This window comes from Astatotilapia calliptera, chromosome 17, assembly GCF_900246225.1.
Source record: "Astatotilapia calliptera chromosome 17, fAstCal1.2, whole genome shotgun sequence".
Classification (NCBI taxonomy): domain Eukaryota; kingdom Metazoa; phylum Chordata; class Actinopteri; order Cichliformes; family Cichlidae; genus Astatotilapia; species Astatotilapia calliptera.
In genome coordinates this window covers 17,548,296-17,567,941 of record NC_039318.1, presented here as the reverse complement: position 1 = coordinate 17,567,941, position 19,646 = coordinate 17,548,296, and the positions used below count along the sequence as shown (strand labels likewise).

Here is a 19,646-nt window from a genome sequence, read left to right as displayed (position 1 = left end):
ATGGTCACATTTTCAGTATTACCATGTAGTTTAACACACCTCCCACTGTGCATTGCCCCTACAGAAATACAAAAATTCAAGTCCAGATAGTTTTATTCGTTATTTTTTTAATGTAATTTTTTATTCAATTGTACACAAGTGTTAGCCAAACCTTATATTACAAATAAATAAAAATTGAATAACCCATTAAGCTCATTTTTAATTTTTTAGAGTATGTTAAAATTGCATTAAATGTTTTCCTAACATTTGTACATTTGACTGTATTGTACCCCTTTAGCACTCACAGCAAGCACTCCATTTAAGACAAATCTTTGTTTTAGTTCATTTATTTGACATCTTAAAGACATGAACTGCAATCATTAAATCATTTGCATAAAACTTATAAAATAAAAAATAATCAAAGCTTTTAATACGCAGCTTTAAAACAAAACATGGGTCATTAACATTCATTTAGCTGCAAAAACCCTGTTAGCTCAAACGTTTAGCAGATTTTGTAAACATAACTTAAAGGAAAGGATTTAAAGAAAATGGGGCGTCCACCAGGGGGCAGCAGAGTCGCAAAAGTCTCCTTTCACCTGCATATGCTCAAACCTGTCCTATTATGAAAAGTAGGTTTTTGATTTAAAAGATTGTATCAGTTATCACTTATCAGGTTACTTTGGGTATAAATAACTCGCTGCAGACCCCACAGAGTGGAGGAATTAAAGAGGCGTCATTGAAAAGGAGCCATACTCTCACAGGTCGACGAAGCCATCCTGTACGGACCCAAGCAGCACACAGAGGGACAAATGTTGTTATTCTTTCTTAAATGATTTGAAGCAGCAGCAGAGTTAAAGGTGGACGGCGTTTCATGGGTTTTTACACATAGTCCCTAGACCTTTTAATGGCACAGCAGAGCATCATGCTGAAGATCATCCCGAAGATCTGCAGAGAGTCACAGGACACAGGAATGTGGCATTAAGAAATAAACCTCAAAGTTTCCATAATTTTGTATTTTGGTTATTTAAAATTTCACAATCTTGATTAGTTCATTTTAAATATTTTCTATGATAAAAATGGACCAACCCTGAAAAAAAAAAAATTACCAATTCCACCTTCTTGAATGTAAATATTTAATATTTTTCTTGTTCTTCTATGAAAGAAAATAGTCCTTGGGGATTGATTTTTTTTGGTGGCATCAGGGCAGGCCAGTCAAATTTCAGGGGCCAAACCAAGTAGAATGTCTAGTTAGTGTGAAACTACCACACAGTTTGGTAGCTAGCCAATAAAAATCATAGCTAGTCATCATCAGACTTCATATTTAGCATTCTGTACTCATGACTGAGCCATAAACTCACCAGTAAAGTGTTTATTGATGTCATATATGAAGTAAGTAGTAATGTCGTTTTTCATAGATTTCTACACATATGAAAGTGTCTTTGCAACCACAGATGTCGCCCCTACTGGGGCCAGGTTTACAACATTTGTGAATTGGCTTTGTTTTTAATAAATAAATCACGAGCCAGACCCACTACTAGAACAATGAGACACTTGGCTTTTTCTAAACCATTTCTAAACCTGACACATTCTAGGCTTTGTGCCAGTTTAACAACCATATGATAGCTTTACTTAAGGTTTCAGTACATGTGCATTAGTGGCAGACTCACCATAATGACTCCAATGCCGATGCCAACTCCACCAATGATGTGCAGCTTGTTGTTAAACACCTCGTCAATAGCAGCGGGACAGCTCTGCAGGAGGGAAGCAGGACCGTGAAGCAAAAACAGGTGTGAGCTCCACATCTTATTTTAAACCAAATGTCTGATGCAAATCTGAGCTTGATTTCTACAAAGCCAGAATACCCTAGAGAAAAATGTTAGCTGTAGCACTTTTTAGTACAAATCTCTTAGATCTTAAAATGTTTAAGTAAAAGTTTACATGATGTGACATGAGAGGTCATCTCCCTTTTGTTGCAGTCTGCCTTACCTTGGTGACGAGGATCTCCAGCCCCTCCTGCTTGGGGCAGATATCTCTGGCAGCATCGATCACCGTTCCTGTTGGACCGCAGCAGTCGAGCTGCGGGGGGGGGGGGGGAAATAGTCCACACAGGTTAGGCAGTCATCTGTTCTGTTTCAAAATAAGGAAACAAGTTGCATAAAAGGTGTGCAGGTGTGTGTTCTCACTCCAAAGTGGATGAGGCGGAGGGTCTCCTTCAGCGCTGGTTGTTTGGTGTCCTTGTAGTTGGCGTAAGTCTGTTTATAAAACTCTGTGATGTCCTCCACCACCTGAAGACACAGACAAAGTTAACACTCCTGTCAATCAACAAAGAATGTGTGCATACATGCGAGAGACAGAAGGGGAGAGTTAGTTACCCGGTCGCTGTTGGAAAGACCCCAGATCCCAGCAGCCACTTCTGCAGCGAAGATGAGAAGCAGGAAGAAGAAGAACTAAACCGGAAAACAAGAAGATTTGGAGTGTAGACATGATTTTGTTTGGTTATCAGTCCTGAAAGGAAACTGAGTGGGTTTTTACTTTTATCTGTCACTTTTGTCCAAAGTTTCCTCAACCAGTGGTAAAAAACCATAGATTTATGTGTGGTGAACATAACATCAACACTTTAAGTTGTTGTGCACCAGCTCTGCTGTTCACCTTTTCTGTGCACAGAGCTCAAATAACAGATGACTAAGGAAGAGATGACCTGAAATGTAAGTTAAAACTAAAGCCATTTAATATTTAAAATGACGGCTCAGAGTAGATTCACATCCACCAATTTCATATGACCATTTCAATCGCAGGACAAAAACATTTTGTAAAAACATAACAGCGAATCGCCACCAACAGTCACATCACACCGGAGCTGCAGCAGCCAACACGCTTGTGGTGAAATTGAGGAGTCTTTCCTGGTGATCGGTGTGATTACAGCCCAAACATCTCTGAAATGTGCCAACTGAAAAATCTGAGCATGAATTCATGATTCACAGCAAAGTCACCCGTCTTTAATGTAATGTGGAGAACTAAAACACAAAAGAAATCACTCACCAGTCCCAACATGCAAGGAGACTCTTTGATGGCTCCGCAGCATCCCAGGAAACCCACCACCATCATCAGAGCCCCTGCTGCGATCAGGATGTACACGCCTGCAACAAAACATTCAGATGGGCCAGAGGAAACAAGCATTCTGGGGTCACCTGTGCCTTTAAGTTCCCAAGGCCAGTTACAAACAAAGGAGACACGATTAAATTAAAATTTATGCACATAATCTCAACCTCAGTGATATCAGCACCACACTGTTCAAAACATTTAACAAAACATTTTTTTGTTTTGTTAAATGGGATGCGATTCACTCTGATGTTCAATTCAACAGTTTAACATTAGAACTTGATGCTCCATTCTTAGGTTTGTTGTTGACACAGATTTAAAAAAAATTAAAGGATTAAGAACAGGTTCAGTTATCCATGTGACAGTGTAATGCAAGCGTATCTGAGCGAGTGGGTCTGTCTGTGTGTGTGTGGCCCCTCGCCATACCATACAAGGCATGACTTCTTATCAACCAGTCACACCCCGTACAGTTTGCGACCTTTCAACAGACTAACGTGTAAAAAGCAGAAGTGACGAGGCTGCTCACTCCATCGTAGAAGCATGAAACCTAATAACGAGAAACATTTTATCAGCACATACACAAGAAATTGCTGGTACCCTTCGGTCAATGAAAGAAAAACCTCAATGGTCACAGACAAAAGTAATAATAAATAAAAATTCTATAAATGTTAACCAATGAAAGTCAGACATTGCATTTCAACCATGCTTCAATAGAATTATTTAAAAAAAATAAATGCATGGAACAGGCCTGGACAAAAATGATGGTACCCACAAATTAATATTTTGTTGCACAACCTTTCGTTACGATTCCTGTAACTGTCAATGAGACTTCTGCACCACTCAGGAGGTATTATGGTCCACTCCTCATGAGCAAACTTCTCCAGTTGTTTCCGGTTTGAAGGGCGCCTTTTCTAGACAGCATGTTTCAGCTCCTTCCAAAGATGCTCAATAGGATTGGAGGTCAGAGCTCATAGAAGGCCACTTTAAAATAGTCCAATGTTTTCCTCTTAGCCATTCTTGGGTGTTTTTAGCTGTGTGTTTTGGGTCATTGTCCTGTTGCAAGACCCATGACTGTGACCGAGACCAAGCTTTCTGACACTGGCCAGCACATTTCTCTCTATAATCCTTGATAGTCTTGAGATTTCATTGCACCCTGCACAGATTCAAGACACTCTGTACCAGATGCAGCCCCAGAACATAACAAAGCCTCCTCCATGTTTCACAGTAGGGACAGTGTTCTCTTCTAGATATGCTTCATTTTTCTGTCTGTGAACATAGAGCTGATGTGCCTTGACAAAAAGTTCAAATTTTGTCTTATCTGTCCACAGGACAGTCTCCCAGAAGCTTTGTGGCTTGTCAACATGTAGTTTGGCTTATTCCAGTCTGGCTTTTTTATGATTTGTTTTCAACAATGGGGTCTTCCTTGGTTGTCTCCCATGGAGTCCACGTTGGCTCAAACAACGACGCATGGTGCGATCTGACACCGATGTTCCTTGAGCATGAAGTTCAGCTTGGATCTCTTTAAAAGTTTTTCTGGGCTCTTTTGTTACCTTTCGGATTATCCGTCTCTTTGATCTGTCATCAATTTTCCTCCTGCAGCCATGTCCAGGGAGGTTGGCTACAGTCCCATGGATCTTAAATTCTGAATAACATGTGCAACTGTAGTAGGGTTGGGTTTTGATTATTGATTTATCAATTAAAATCAATTCTAGCTTGGATAACGATAATTTAAACTTTTTAAAATTATGCAAAATTGCAAAATGCTTAGCTGTGTCTCTAATAAAACCTCTAACTTTGCTTCACTTCAGCAGCATCAGGTAATGTTCATATGTTGACTAATGACTTTCTTTTGTTTTTGATCTACTGCAGAATATTTTTAAGGTTATCTGCTATAAAATCCCAGGCCAGGAAAATCACCTTCATGTTTTTCTGTTTTATCCTCAGTTACTTTGACACAAAGGCATCTGCTGTGATGCTTACACCTTTGATAAAGTCTCAAGTGTCAGCTTTCTTTTTATAGATATAAAAATATGGATATTTGATACGTGATCAGAATTTTAATATTTCTGACTGAGGCAAATAGAATCGATTCGGGACCTTGTGAATCGGAATCGAATCGATTTTAGAAATCAGTGACAATACCCAGCCCTAAACTGTAGTCACAGGAACATCTAGCTGCTTGGAGATGGTCTTATAGCCTTTACCTTTAACATGCTTGTCTATGATTTTATTTCTAATCTCCTGAGACAACTCTTTCCTTCGCTTTCTCTGGTCCATGTTGAGTGTGGTACACACCATGTCACCAAACACAGTGACTACCTGGAGTCCCATATATAGGACCACTGACTGATTACAAGATTGTAGACACCTTGGATTAACATGTCCCTTTGGTCACATTATTTTCATTCTTTTCTAGGGGTACCATAATTTTTTCCAGACCAGTTTCATGCATTCATTTTTTTTTAATAATTCAATTGAAGCATTGTTGAAAAGCAATGTCTGACTTTCATTGGTTTTAATTTATTATTACTTTTATCAGATTAAAGTTACTTCTGTGACCATTGTGAGTTTCTCTTTCATTGACCAAAGAGTACCAACAATTTTGTCCACGTCTATATATCTTAGCACAAATGACAATCTCAAAAGCATCAACTCTAACAGAACCCATGCTTTGTTTCTAATAAAGTGTCAGTGAGTGTACAAGTGCATGTGGAAGGCCGATTGGAAATCAGCCCTGATTTACCTGCTCAAGCCTTTTAAAAATGTAAATGTACATCAGTGATTTGCATTCTGGCTCATAGGGCTGCTGCCGCTCTGATTCGAACAGACACGAAGGCCTGAGAGGCACCAGAAGCTGTTTTTAATGAGTTATTTATCAAAAACACCTTCAGTCACGATCTGGTGAGTGGGAATCAGCTGCAGGGTGATTTAGAGCGATGATTCGACACTTCAACGGTGACTTCATGAGGATGAATCATAAACAGGCTGTCGGATAACAACAACAGTGAGCGCATGAGCCACACACACAAATACTCCTCCAAAGCCGTTATTAAGATGTTTGTCATGTCAGGCCCGTCCTCCGTCTCCTCTCTGCCCACTTCTCTTATCAGTTTGATGGATGCAACGCACAAAGACGGGAGGGTGGGACAGTTCCTCCGGGAATACAGAAGTCTGAGAACAAAGGAGTCCCTGTGCGCCGGGAAGAATGAGCGCTATGTGTGGAGGGATCTGCTGGGTTGGACGAGCCGCCTCGCTGTGGACCAACTTTGGCCTCAGCTGCCCTCCGAGTGCCCCGCCTCTCTGAGGTCAGGTTATATCCACGTCCAGAGCCCGACAGAGCTAAATGCAGCTGTAGTGCATTTAATTTGAAATTATGACTTCCTCCACAAATATAAAGATTTCATTCTAGAAACAACGCTGTGGTTGTTAATAAACAGGACGAAGTGGTTACTGGGGACTATTTTCAGCTGCAGATTATTCGGCACGGTTTCTGCTGGTTGGAGTGAAATGAGCAGTGTCAGACTTTACATTGATAGGACAGCATGATAAAACGAACAGACTCATAATGTGCGTCAAAGCTACACTACAGACACGTCAGCTGTAATTACAACAACACCCACCACCAGCACTCCATGACAGGTTCAAAGACCATGATAGTGGAGGAGGAGCTGATCATTTCCCCGTCTTTCTGTGCAGTTTGAATCTTTGTATGTTCTTTTTGTTATTTTGTGGTTTATGGTTGTGAGATATCCAAAAATGTAAAAGTGAAGCTGCTGCGATTAAGATGCTTCACCTGTGCTCTATAAAGGGTTCTTGCCATCCTCAAGGTTATTCTCCTTCATGGTCTTTTGTTTCCATGTAAGTGTTTTGCATCCAGGGTTTAACCAGCAGGGGCCTTACCCGTAAAGAAGACAGAGGGCGACTCCTCCCCTTCGAACAGTCCTGCCGTCCTGGAGTCAAAACGCAGCCAGAGTCCCACAGCGAGCACGCCGGTTCCTGCCAGCTGCAAGACGAAAAACATGTTTACTGTCTCTGAAGGAGGTTTAATGTTCTCTCCGTGAGACTATATTCAAATACTAGTGTCATTTTGCACATTTGTCCTCATTTACAGATAAACCACAGAGAAACTCATGTTAAGCAAAAAGATACAGAACTAGCAACTGAGCCAAGAAAAGGACTGAAGTCAGAGAGAAACTGAGCCTCTACACTTCTATCCAACCGCAAGGGTCGCCCCCTGGTGGGCATAAAAAAAACCCCAATGCAGCTGTAAAGGCAGTTTGACGCGGACTTCATTTTTCATACAAGCAGAAGCTATGTCCATGTCTGTGGTCTGAACCTGCAGAAATGCTTCTAAAGCAGGCATTGCAGCACGTGTGACCTTGTTCCTGATGTTTGGAAGAACACTGTGCTCACAACAAGGTAAGTTAACAGAGCCAGCACCACCGGAGCACTTTTTCAAATTGTTATTGAGTTATTATCCACTCTTAAAATAATGAAGGCACATACAGCTCAAGTCTGTCGCATTAACAGACACTTTCATCAAATCCAACAACAGCTGTAGGCGCGGGTCGATAATTCCGGGGGTCTAAGACACAGGCAACACATTACCAGTTAGATACAGAGAGAAGAAGTGAAAAGCCCGAATGAGGCTGGATTTGAGAAGTATCACCTGACTGAAACCACAGGGCTCACCTGGACCTGCCTCACAGCACTCCACTGTCATTACACTGTATACTCGAACGATGACCGTAGAAAAAAATAAAGCACACAACAAAAGAACAAAGGAAAAGATGCTGCAGTGTACAGTACATCAGAGGCAACTTTATCCTAAACATCTGAGTTAACTCATAAGAACCAGACTATAACAGCACGATAATCTGAGACGTGCAGGAACAAGGAGAGTATTTGATGTGAACGTTATTTAGAGATTGGGGGTTAAACAACATGCAGAGACATGAAGAGGTGGACACCCACACAGTGGCAGCTGATCGAGTATAAAGCATCCTACCTTAGACAATAACCAGATTAATCCTGCTTTGCAGTGATTTACAACTGAGGTTGTGTTAAAAAACACAGAAAACTACGGAGACCATGAACTCATCCCTGAACTTATGGACCCATCATAGTCATTTAGACAGGTGTTCAAAAACAGCTGCTCAGAGCAAAATGAAAGAACTGGCTTTTGTAAGGTATGATGATGTGATGCTTCACTGTTGCAAAACTATGTGCAGCTAGTATGGAATGCAATGGTTTCATATTCAAATCAAAGTATGTTAGTGTGGATGAATAAGAATCCCTTTCATTGAAGGTGAACATGAGGCTAACGTTTGAGGAATGAAGTTCGACTTGCTGCCCGGCTTATTCTCCTGAATCCAGACCAACCCAATCACAGAGGAGCCATCCAGGAAACATGACTTCAGTACATGTGGAGCCTCTGCACAACGGAGACTTAGATATGAAGGCATCCACAGATAAATAAATGACAGCCATACTTTGTCTCAAACAGTAATTACCCACTACCATGACTCAGAATCACCTCAGCAACCACAAAACAGTTTACATCAACTCTTTGTTGCCACCCAAATAACTCCCATAATGTCCTGCAGCATGACGCTGACGTCTGTTGTTGTGCAACAGGGAGTATATGAAGCACACCATAAAGCATTCAGGCCGAATGGCAACACTTTGCCCCAACATGTCCTCCGTCTGGTTCCTCCTACGGTCTGCTGACCATGATTCAGGATTTTGGTTTTTTGGGGTGTGGGTGCTATCTGTAAATCAAGGTCTTGAATTCTCTCTTGAAAGTTTGACTAACTCAAATATAACTCCAAATACAATTCCAAAATACTTGGCAAATTAAAATTTTGAGATATCAAAAAAAAAAAAAAAAAAATTAACTAAATAAAGAGTGAAATAGACTAAAAAATAAATAAATAATAATAATAATTCACGTGGAGTGTGAGGCATAAATTATGATCAGTTATTCTTTTAGGAATTCTAGAAATGGTTGCCAAATCATACAAAAACTCGCCAGTTTCCCCTTTCTATCAAATCTTATCTGCTCCACCCTGGCCACAGACACCATCTCATTAAGCCACCTGTTAAAACACGGGGCCGAAGAAGACCGCCACTGTAAAAGAATAAGTTTCTTTGCAGCCAGCATACCCATTGTAATTATCTGTTTTTGTGAAAAGGAAAAAGATTCGACTGATGCAAATGATCCAAGTATGGCCAATGTACCATCACGTGGTATTTTTTTCCTAAATTGGTTTGAAAACCACATAAAAATCTGGCTCCAAAAAGCATTCAAAACAGGGCAATGCCAAAATAAATGTGCAAGGGAACCTTCACCAACTTTACATCTGTCACATAAGGGAGATACAGAATTATAGATCCGGTTAAGTTTGAGTTTAGAAAAGTGTAGTCTATGAATGACTTTAAACTGGATTAGTTTATATCTGGCATTTATTGAGCCTTTCTGAATATTGGACAAACAATTTGATCATTGCTCTTCAGACAGAGAGACCCCGAGGTCTTCAGCCCATGTTTTCCTAATTCGGTCGGAATCAACTGGGATTGTAAAGCACTTAACAAACTGAGATATCAAATGTTTAAAATTTGCTTTCCGAATTATATCAAAGTATGTATAACTTCGTGGCTTCAGTGGAAAGTCTGAAAAGTTTTGTTGAACAAAATTCCTTATTTGAAGATAACAAAAAAAATGTGATTGAGGTAACTGAAACTTTTCTTGAAGTTGAAGGAAGGACATAAATTTGTCATCTGTATATAAGTCCTCAATGTATTTCAATCCCTTCCCCCCCCCCCAATTCTAAAAACACCCTATCCATTTTACCTGGTTTAAACACGTAGTTATGTATTATTGGCATTCCTACTGAAAAATCAGGTAGTTTGAGAGATTTCCTCATTTGACTTAATATCTTTAAGGAGTGTTTAACAACAAAATTACGACTGAGCGAATTATTACAAGAACCCGTGTTAGAAAACAATAAGACCGGTAATGAGGCTTCAGATACTGTTGTTGCCTCTACCTGGAGCCAGATCGGAAGCTTGTCATGACAATAATCAATAGGCCAACCCCACTGCCAGTACAATAGAGCTCTTGAATTTGCTGCCCGATAATAATGTCTAAACACAGGGAGACCTAACCCCCCGCAGGAAGTGTTTTTTTGAAGATGAGCCATGGATATCCGAGGGGGTTTTCCTGCCCAAATGAATGAGTGAATCAATGAATCAAGCTGCTTAAAAAATTTAAGTGGCAAATGAATAGGAAGGTTTTGAAAGTTGAAGGTCTTTTTCTTTTTTTTTTTTCTTTTTTTTCTTTTTTTCTCTTTTTTTTTCTCCTTTCATGCTTATAAGTTCACAAATGTTAAAGACAGTAATTGTTCTCGGTTGATTTGTATAAGCATGTTATGTTTAATTTAAATGCAGAAATAAAATTTAAGAAAAAAAAAATTTGAGATATCAACTCAAAATTTTAAATTACTTCTGTCTGACAATTCTACCCTGTTGGACAGCTTTATTTTTCTAGCCAGCGTTAGCTCACCAAGGCATACAAATAATATGACAACGAGCGTAGCAGCTTACCTTGTTTTTTAATGTCATTGGGAAAAATTCCCTTTCATTGTTAGTTTTGTATGCTAGCATTAGCTAGTGTACCATCCTTTTATTGTTGTTAACCAGAATCCTTAACAAAGAAACACTTTAATATGGGCGTTAGAGGCAACAGAGGGTTAGAGTTAAATAACAATCTGTTAAAATGTTTCAAGTAGCAAATATTTAATTCATTAAAAAGTATTAGCTAACATGCTGAAGCACAGCTGTAAATTCCCAACTGAGTTGGAGGATCATCACGCCATTGTTTTCTGTAAAATACTAGACGTTCATTAAACCCACAGCACAAGTTGACTGGCTGTACTGTGAACACTGTAGTGCCAGGTTATCAAATAAATGCTCCAACAGATAAAACATGAAGATGAATACTCGTAGGCGAGGCCTGTAGTCAATTGCAAGATAAACTCCCTACAGAGACTAAAACAGCATCAGGCTGTAAACATGTAGGAGAATTAGAGGCATCAGCTGCATAATTCATACACCTCTAAAAGCAAACACCATTGCTTTCATTCACTTTTATCACACAACTGTGCTTTTCAGGCTCCATGTCAGATTAACCTGTAAGTCAGTCATCCAAACTGGGATGCACAGACTTGCCTGAAACATCATAAGGAGGGTCATTTTATATAACGCCTTGGGCTGCTCGACTTAGTGTGACCTCAATGTGAGTAAACTGAAAGTAGAAATCTTCCAGCAATCAGAGCCACACCTGTAACTGTCAGCATGTGACATCATCCCATCGCTGGTTTGTCAGCGTTAAGTCAGCCAGGCACACCTTATGATCATCATCAGTAAATCTTTCCAAACGTAGCCTCGAGCTTAAAGAACGCAGGATCAGTTTGCTTTATTTGCCTTGCAGTCGTTGTCTGATCCAACCACTCGCTCTGTAAAGAATGGAGGTTTAAGCCTCTGCACCTTTCACTAGTGTCACTCAGTCTCAACGCAACTTTCCACTTCATCTCTACACTGCGTTGCAATAAACAGGGCTAGAATAGCAGGAGTCCATGTTAACATGAAAATAGAGCATTTTAAAATATCCGTCATAGACAGCAGAAGTCAGAAATGACCCCATCATGTTGTGAAAGTAAAGTACCACATGTCTGTGAAGGTTCTCAGTCATCCAGGTCATCGTAGTCAAAGGAGCTTGCAAAGAAAAGCGTCTGGACTTCTTTAAGTTACTTGAAGATGTTTCACACCTTGGCTCAGGCGATTAGAGGATCATCAGGGGGTCCTTTTGTCCCTCTGTGGGGGGTTACTCCCACTAGGTTTATATCTGGGACTCTCCACCATTTGACCTTAGAACTGAAGAAGCTTCTCGGATGAGAGGTGAAACGTCTTCAAGCAACTTAAAGAAGTCCAGACGCTTTTCTTTGCAAGCTCCTTTGACTAAAGTACCACATCTTACCTGCTACTGTTTGAATGCAAGTATTAGTTAATGTATGATGGATAACTTTCCACTCATTCTTCATTTAATCATCCCTATCTAATTATATATAGTATATTGTCCAGACTAGTCAGCAGATATTCAAATGAATCTCTTCACAGATCAATAGATTTAAATTCCAGTATCTGTATATGAATATTGAGACATCATCAATGCGCTACCATTAACTGCAGTTCCTCTTGTCCACTTGAGTCGATCCCTGTCTACACTCAGGTTACAACATCCCGCTTTACTTTAAAAAAAAAAACAAAAAAAAAAAAAAACACAAACAAAACAAACAAAAAAAAAAAATCATGTTTACAGGCAGCTATGAAAACTATTTTAGTCTCTGTGGGTAGTTTCAGCTTTCATAACTGCAGGTGGCAACTTTATCACGAACCATGAGCCTCCTAGACACTAATCTGAGGGAGTAAACTCAATTTTCAGCCAAGTTTAGAAGAATGATCTTACAAATCATACGGCTTCATGTAGGGCACGCACAGTCCACTTCAGTTTCAGTAAAGTAAAGTGAAAATCGCTGGTTATGAACAATAGCAGAGTTCATGTGAGAAGCCTTCTCACATCGCTCTCACGCTTGTCTAGTGCACCATTACCAACATTTGCAGAATATTTAACATGAATTAACCCAAATAAACATTTGTCATTAATTTGTAACAATAAAAAAAAAAAAAAAAAAGGGATATAGAAAAAAGGAAAGGACGTCTGGCATCCTGAATGCTGGGGATGTTGGTATTAGTGAACCACAAACACTCTAGGGACTCGACTGTTGTGTGTGGAGGAGATGAAAACAGCATTTTCCCCTGAGGTTCATGTTGGCTCTCATTAACCACAGAGCTGCTCTGCAGCACTATTAGCCATGCAGAAACAACAATAACCATGACGAGGTTAGTTTGGGAGTTCTGGCGATGCACAGGCTGGTACCACCTAACAGCAAATCAAAAGTAGAATTTCTCCCATGTTTTGGAAAATAAAACTGCAGTTTTTGTGAATGGAGTCTGGTGAAGTGTAACTGTAACTGCTTGTGAGGACAGGTGAAGCAAAACTGATTCCAGGTGTGATAAAAAAAAAAAATTAGTGGTGCTGTTGAACCTACAGCTCTTCACACTGTGGGAAACTTCTTCAGGTTAATAATCAGAAACACTCGAGGCCGACTCAATGTAAAATCAGTCTAATCTCACGTTTGTGTTTGGAGGAGGGGGCCAATAGACGAACTTAAATTAGAGGGCAGGGTGGTCCACCAATGAGATGGAGTCCTACAGGACAAAAGACCATTTAACAGCCGGAGGTGACGCACTGCAGAGACACAGATACACATTTTCCAGTCGCCTGGAAGTTTATCACTCACTCCAGTCCTCTCATCAGTGCTGGCATAAATTTCTGACAGGTGCACATTGTAAAATAATGACCTGACATCCTAGCAGCGCAGCTTCAGCACACCTGAGTCATATGCAAATCATGTCTTTTCTTAATATATACACCGTTTAAACTTAGTAGGTCAGACTTACACCTCGGGTTTTACCTCATGTCTAACCGGTTTTTATTTGCATTTATCAAAACCATTTAAAAAGCATTCCAGTTGAACTGTAGTGGTTGAAGCTTCTGTTACCGTCCCTGTATATTCCCCACCTCGTGGTCCACAACCCACAGTTTGAGAACTGTTTCTTTGCAAGCAGTTTTGCTTAAAATAGTTAATGCCATTTATTCACAGTCTGTTTAAAATCTGTGATTTTTAGACTTGATTCTGTAATTTCTGTAAAATCCCTCATCCTGGAGATGAATCAGGAGGCTTGGGGATCATTCACTCTCTCACCTGTATGTGTGTGACGTCACCTTAACATAAAAGTGGCTCAAAGCTACCCGGCCAGTTCTCTTTGTTCTGTCCTGCATGCTGCATGCACTGCACCAAACCACCAAGTCAGGCTGTAATTTCATGCTGCCCTACAGTCACTGCAGTTCTTGAGCAAATTAGCCACTCGTTTATCTTGCTCTTTCATTTTGAGTCGCTCTGCACGTTTTCCAAGCATGTCCATCTGTCTGCAGTCAAGGAAATGACATTCTTCGGTCTCCTGCCCATCTTCATTCCTTCGCCTTAAACTGCATTAACTTTTGAATCAGTTTTAGCAAATATGTCAAAACTCAGATGTGCCGTGTCATTCCATGTCAGTTCCACCTGACCATCTACCTGACCATAAAGGGAAACATTTTTAGGAAATTCCATCTAGAAAATTCCTTAAGCTCCTGCAACAGTGAGTCATCAATCACTCATCCATCTGACCACAATTCACAAGCCCCCCCCCCATCCTTCAGTATGACGTGATGATTTCACATATTTTAATGGCCGTGGTTGCCACAGACCATGTACTCATAATACTCCTGAAGTCAAATCCTTTTGCATCGGAGGTGACCGAGATTGTGACCATTTCAAAGGCACCAGAACTTCTCGACAGTCTTGTGATGGACTGTGAGGTTGATAAACTGTCACAGCACTGATGATTTAGTTTGCAGAAGCAACAAACTGCAGCATTTACAGAGATTAGTGTGGGACATAAAATAAAGACTGGAAGCGAATTAAAAGCAAAGATTTGTGAGCTGAAACTCCCCAGAAGGAAGTGCTACGTGGGTTTGCGTGAGGCCACTTTGATTCTTTCAAAGAGCCTCGATGACAAAAGCACAAATTTAATGATGGTTTTAGAGGTTTGAAGCTCCCAAAACATCAAAAATAGTCAAATTATTAAAGATTTTGTGGCTCCAGCCAAACATAAACTCTGCCTGTGTTTTAGATTGTGAGTCTTTCCTGAAATCTGATCCAGTCACAGAAACCATCAAACAATCAAACAAAGCAGCATAATCCAAAGCAACCAAACCACTTCAGTCCACTCACTAAACCAGGCTACGTACCCAGAAGAGAAAGTTGAAGATAAACACCAGGTACTTGATGCACTGTTGTCTCTTCATGGTGCTCGGACCTGTTTATATCTTCTTACGCAGAAAAATGGAAGAAAAAGCGCCCTGAGTGTCACACAGTGAGGAGGAGAAGGAGAATGAAGAGAGGTGACAGAGAGAGGCAGCTTTTGTTGTGAGCCACACCCTGCTGAGCACTCACCTGGCTGAGGGAGGAGCTAGAGGGGCACACATCCAATCGGATGTGTGCTGCATAACCCAGCTTGTCTAACACAGGTGAAGGCATTTAACACCTCTTGACTTTTCTAAATACTCATGAAAGGTGCCTCAGTACTTCTTGTATTACCTCCTTTAACACTTCCTTTATGAAACAAGATGTCAACTCCTAACTCACTGTGGACCACCATTAATTAAAAACCTTCATATACCTCACATGTGGCTCATAAATGTTAATCGACACTGTGTTTCCCAGTTTGATTGGCTGCTAGACTTGAGGCTGAGAGAAAATCTGCTTCCTGTGTGAAGAACAAAGATTTATATCAAATGATTCAGTTTAAAGTTTGATTATCTTTCATTTATGTGGCTTCAATAACAGCCTTTAAATCAAAGTGGCCACACCACTAATGTCAGTCTTCCATGGGGATGAATTATTACCCACAGTACAATTCATAGAAAGGTTTAAACCATCCATAGAGAGCACAGAGGCTGTAAACATGTTTATTTCTGCTTTTTTTTAGGTGACATCATGCAAATACTGTTCAAGAGCAGTCTGCCAATTTGGACATGATACAACCGCCGGTTGCTAGGGAAATAATGTGGCAGTAGTTCCTGGAGGTTTCTGCCTCTCTCTAAAGAAGCTGCTGCACCAAAAACCTCCTTCTGGTTTCTTTGGTTGTCTGCAGTTTGTCTGCAATTACTCTAAACTACTAAAGCAGTTAAAGCAGTAAAGGTTGGAAAATTGGAAATGGACAAGATTCGCCTTCAAAGTAAAAGCTGTGTCTGAGCGCTGCAGCCAATGTGTTACAAAGGGGACAACCTTTAATTTGAAGGGAAATCCTTTTTTCACTGTCTCACTACAGCTCAGAGAGTAGCTGGAGAGGAAATCTACATGCAAACTTCCAAAGCAACCACAAGGTTTTTGGCAACAGGTTGGGGAATACTTAATTTTCCCAAGCAACAGGTGGCTGCCAGGGTGGTTGTCACTGACTGGTCTCTAGGTCTGTGTAACCGAAGCTTTAACAATCACATTCTCAGCAACCACTGGTCAGGGAACCCAGTTTCCCCTCATGACACGTGGTCTCTAAGTCCGTTTGACTCGAGGTGTCCAAGTTAACATCAAGTGTCTGCAAAGCCTCATTAAAGTTAACCCTATATCATAGAGCGACCATATTTTGATTTCCAAAAAAGAGGACACTTGCGCCAGTCACAAAGAACTTTAATAATACAGTTTGCTTAAAGAAAACGTTAACATATTTAAACTATGCCTTCTCTGTGCGGTTAATGAATGGTGAAATAAAAATATGTCATATAAGCTTTTAGAAGTCAGCGTGTGCAAAAAAAGAGGACAGTTGGTCATCACAATAATGTTGGTGACGCTGCAGCTAACCAATCACATTGTCTCAGCGTTCAATTACAATTAGCCCAGAATTTGGCTCATGCTATTAAAAACTATCTCTAGCAAACCAACATGAGTAACAAAAAACCCCCCAAAAAACCCAACTTGATAATATATTTATTATATTATATAAATCAATAAAGGAAACACTTGAAATGCTTAGCGTTTGTTTCAGAAGAGGTTTATGTAAACAAAGGCACTTCTTTCTCTCGTCCCTCACATTTCAAAGCTATAATATCACAGCAGTTTAATCACGTTATTGCAATGCAGGAATAATGCCAACATGGGGATCTCAGATAAGTTGGGCAGTTTAATACTGGAGTCTGTGGAAACTGCCTCACTCTATAGGGCCTCCAGTGGATGCTAGAGGACTGCAGTTTCTGGGACTTGCTTAGCCGTAACTGATTCTAATTGGAATAAAGCATTTTAAAAGTATGCTCTTTGATTGAAAAGAAACAAAGAGAAACAAACATGTTGAGTGCTGTTTTTAAGATAAAAACACTCTTCCAGTTTAACCTCTGTGCTGCACAGCTGGACTCATGCTGTCAGTTTTACCTCCATACTCCTGCGTTTGGCTTTAAAAACAGATAAAAAAAAAAAAAGACGAGCTGTTTCAGAGGAATCACAAACAAAAACTCCACAGGTGTATCCTCACACCTCTTGGGAGACTCATTGTTTGCTGCAGTAACTCAACGCTGCATCGGCTCCCAGTGGACCCAGTGAAACCAACAACGCCGGCTTTGTTGTCGGCCTCCGTTATCTCTCCCCGCCTGTCTTTTGTTCGTCACTCTCATTCTCTCTAAGGATGTCTTTAGTGATAAGCTGCTGTTGTTTGTTGAGCTCAAACTCTGATGGCTTGACTGAACTCGATCATTCATCAGAGAAAGTGAGTGAGCAGCTCGACATAAATGAGTGAAAAAAACTGGTACAAATAATTTAATCCTTAAAAAGATTTGTTCTGCTCATTTTCAGCTCCATGTTTTTATTCGTAGACTCCATCAGAGGAGCTTTGGATGATTCACAGTTCAAAATAATCCCCATCTGTCCTGTGCTGAATGATATGAAGCTTATCAACAATAGCTTACCAGAGTCAATAAGGAAGCACTTAATATTCCACTTTAATGTCCCATATGGAACAAATCAGACATTTGATTCCCTTTAACTCAGTTCATATAGTCCAGGGTGTACCCTGCTTTTCAGACCCTGAGATGGATAGCTAGATTAGAAGATGGTTGATGGATGGTTGATTTATTTCAGATTTTTAACCTTTTCTTTTTTCATTTTCAATATGAGTTTGTAGTGTGGTAGTAAAAATACGTTTTAAAAAACGATAAGATTTGTGAGAGTTTTTTCATTTTAATAATAAAAAAGAAGTTATTTCTTTGAACTGATGGATGAATTTAAAATGTACATCAGGACTTTTAACATGTAAAGGAGTGTTTTACATTCCTGAGGTGGAGGTGTGGACCCGAGGCTGGCCCTTCGACCCTTTGACCTCTGCCCTGAGAAATCATTCAGACTTTTAAGGAGCCATCCTTCAGACTGCCTTAAGCTTCCTCGCTGCACAGGACACCTGAGTAGGAGGTGAAAGCACTGATTAGGCAACCGCTCTGTCTTTGAATGACGTGTTAGGCTCATCTACGCCCCCTACTGGATTTCTGAACTACTGCAAAACCAACGAAACTTTAAAGTCACCAGAAATGAACACCATCAACTAGCAGGCTGTTTAGTACTCTGAGGAACACCGAAGCTGTTCCGGTGGTTTGTCGTGTGTCTGCACTTTATTGACGCTTTCCGTGGGGTTTTCCTTTAATTTGTCAGCTGTCTACAGCTGCTGCAACAGCATCCCAGAATGTCAGAAACAAGAAAACAGAAAAATGCGAAGTGCGGTTTTAGTGGATAGTTACACAAACACAAAATTAATATTATCAGCTTCATATAAAAGAGCACACACAAACCGGAACGACTTTAAACAAAACACACTAGTGTTCAAAATGCCATAGGCTAAATCAAAACAAAACGCTCCTCGGTTCATCTCTGTTAAACACAAACCACATCACACAAAAATACATTTTCATCTTTCCAGGCTCAAATTTGAGAGATGAAGACTTATTTCTGTGCGCAAATGAATAAACACGGGCGGCTGGAGCTTTAAATATTTCATCCCGCGTGTTTAAACTTACCCAGAAGACGAAGTTGAAGATGAAGAGCGCGTACTTTACGCACAGCTCCCAGCTAGTTAGAGCCGTCATCCCTGCGGAGTGTTCAGCCGTGTTTGGACTAATTCAGTCTTGAAATTATCTCCTATTTCTCGCTCAGTGATGTTCGTGGTTCCTGCTGTCGACCTGTCGCCGTTTGCTCGGCTCTGCTCAGACAGCCTCCGATCAGATCAGCTGCTGCTGGGAGGAAACAGACCATCGACTGCTCGACACCCACAGAGAGAGAGAGAGAGAGAGATCTCTGTACGTCTTTGTCTTTTGTTTGGACTTTTGTTCATCACAGGACCGAACATCAAACTTCTGAATAAAACAATTCTCCAGATTTATTAAAAACGAAACCACAAGTCTAACAAAAATCCCGTTTCCGTCAAATCTACAGAGAACAGCCTCAGAAACTGAAATACCACAGTCAGAAATAAACACTGTGCTCTCTCATATTTATTAAAATCAAAATCAGAATCAGAGTTCAAACATTCAAATGTTTGACTGTAAGCCGTGTGAGTCTGTTTACACTTGCCTTTCGAAAAGCTACTCTGGGGTGTCTGTTAATGCTGCAACTGTAAAAATTTACATTTCTGAGCAATTTGGGCAATTTACTGGAGATCTGCAAACATCTAGAGAATACAGATGCAGATGAAACTTTGATCTGCAGCCGGAGTAAGGAGCAGGTGGAGGAGAACCTGGAGAAGTGGAAGGATGCTCTGCAGAGAAGAGGAATGAAAGTCACCATCCAAAGCAACAGAGTGCACAAGAAGAA

General features: G+C 40.4%; 1 protein-coding gene across 2 annotated transcripts; it reads right to left on the bottom strand.

Moving 5' to 3' along the window:
* Positions 1 to 308: 308 nt before the first annotated feature.
* Positions 309 to 19,077, bottom strand: LOC113008580 (CD9 antigen-like). Of its 2 annotated transcripts, none has more exons than XM_026146043.1 (8): positions 18,854 to 19,077; positions 6,979 to 7,081; positions 3,019 to 3,116; positions 2,352 to 2,426; positions 2,163 to 2,264; positions 1,966 to 2,055; positions 1,647 to 1,730; positions 309 to 924 (listed from the first exon to the last, which is right to left on the bottom strand). In XM_026146043.1, exons 1-8 carry the CDS (start codon positions 18,920 to 18,922, stop codon positions 859 to 861), a joined length of 687 nt encoding a protein of 228 aa, XP_026001828.1. In that variant the 5' UTR covers positions 18,923 to 19,077; the 3' UTR covers positions 309 to 858. The 2 variants fall into 2 exon arrangements, with proteins under 2 accessions (XP_026001828.1, XP_026001829.1); XM_026146044.1 differs by lacking the exon at positions 18,854 to 19,077 and adding an exon at positions 15,053 to 15,239.
* Positions 19,078 to 19,646: the final 569 nt, after the last annotated feature.

What these genes read in the sequence shown, in the direction of transcription:
- LOC113008580 (XM_026146043.1), bottom strand. Translation starts at nt 18,922, where the DNA reads ATGACGGCTCTAACTAGCTGGGAGCTGTGCGTAAAGTACGCGCTCTTC. An exon ending in TGGAGATCCTCGTCACCAAG is followed by an intron (nt 1,731 to 1,965) that starts GTAAGGCAGACT and finishes TCCCTCCTGCAG; the next exon opens with AGCTGTCCCGCTGCTATTGA. An exon ending in TCGGCATTGGAGTCATTATG is followed by an intron (nt 925 to 1,646) that starts GTGAGTCTGCCA and finishes GACTCTCTGCAG; the next exon opens with ATCTTCGGGATGATCTTCAG.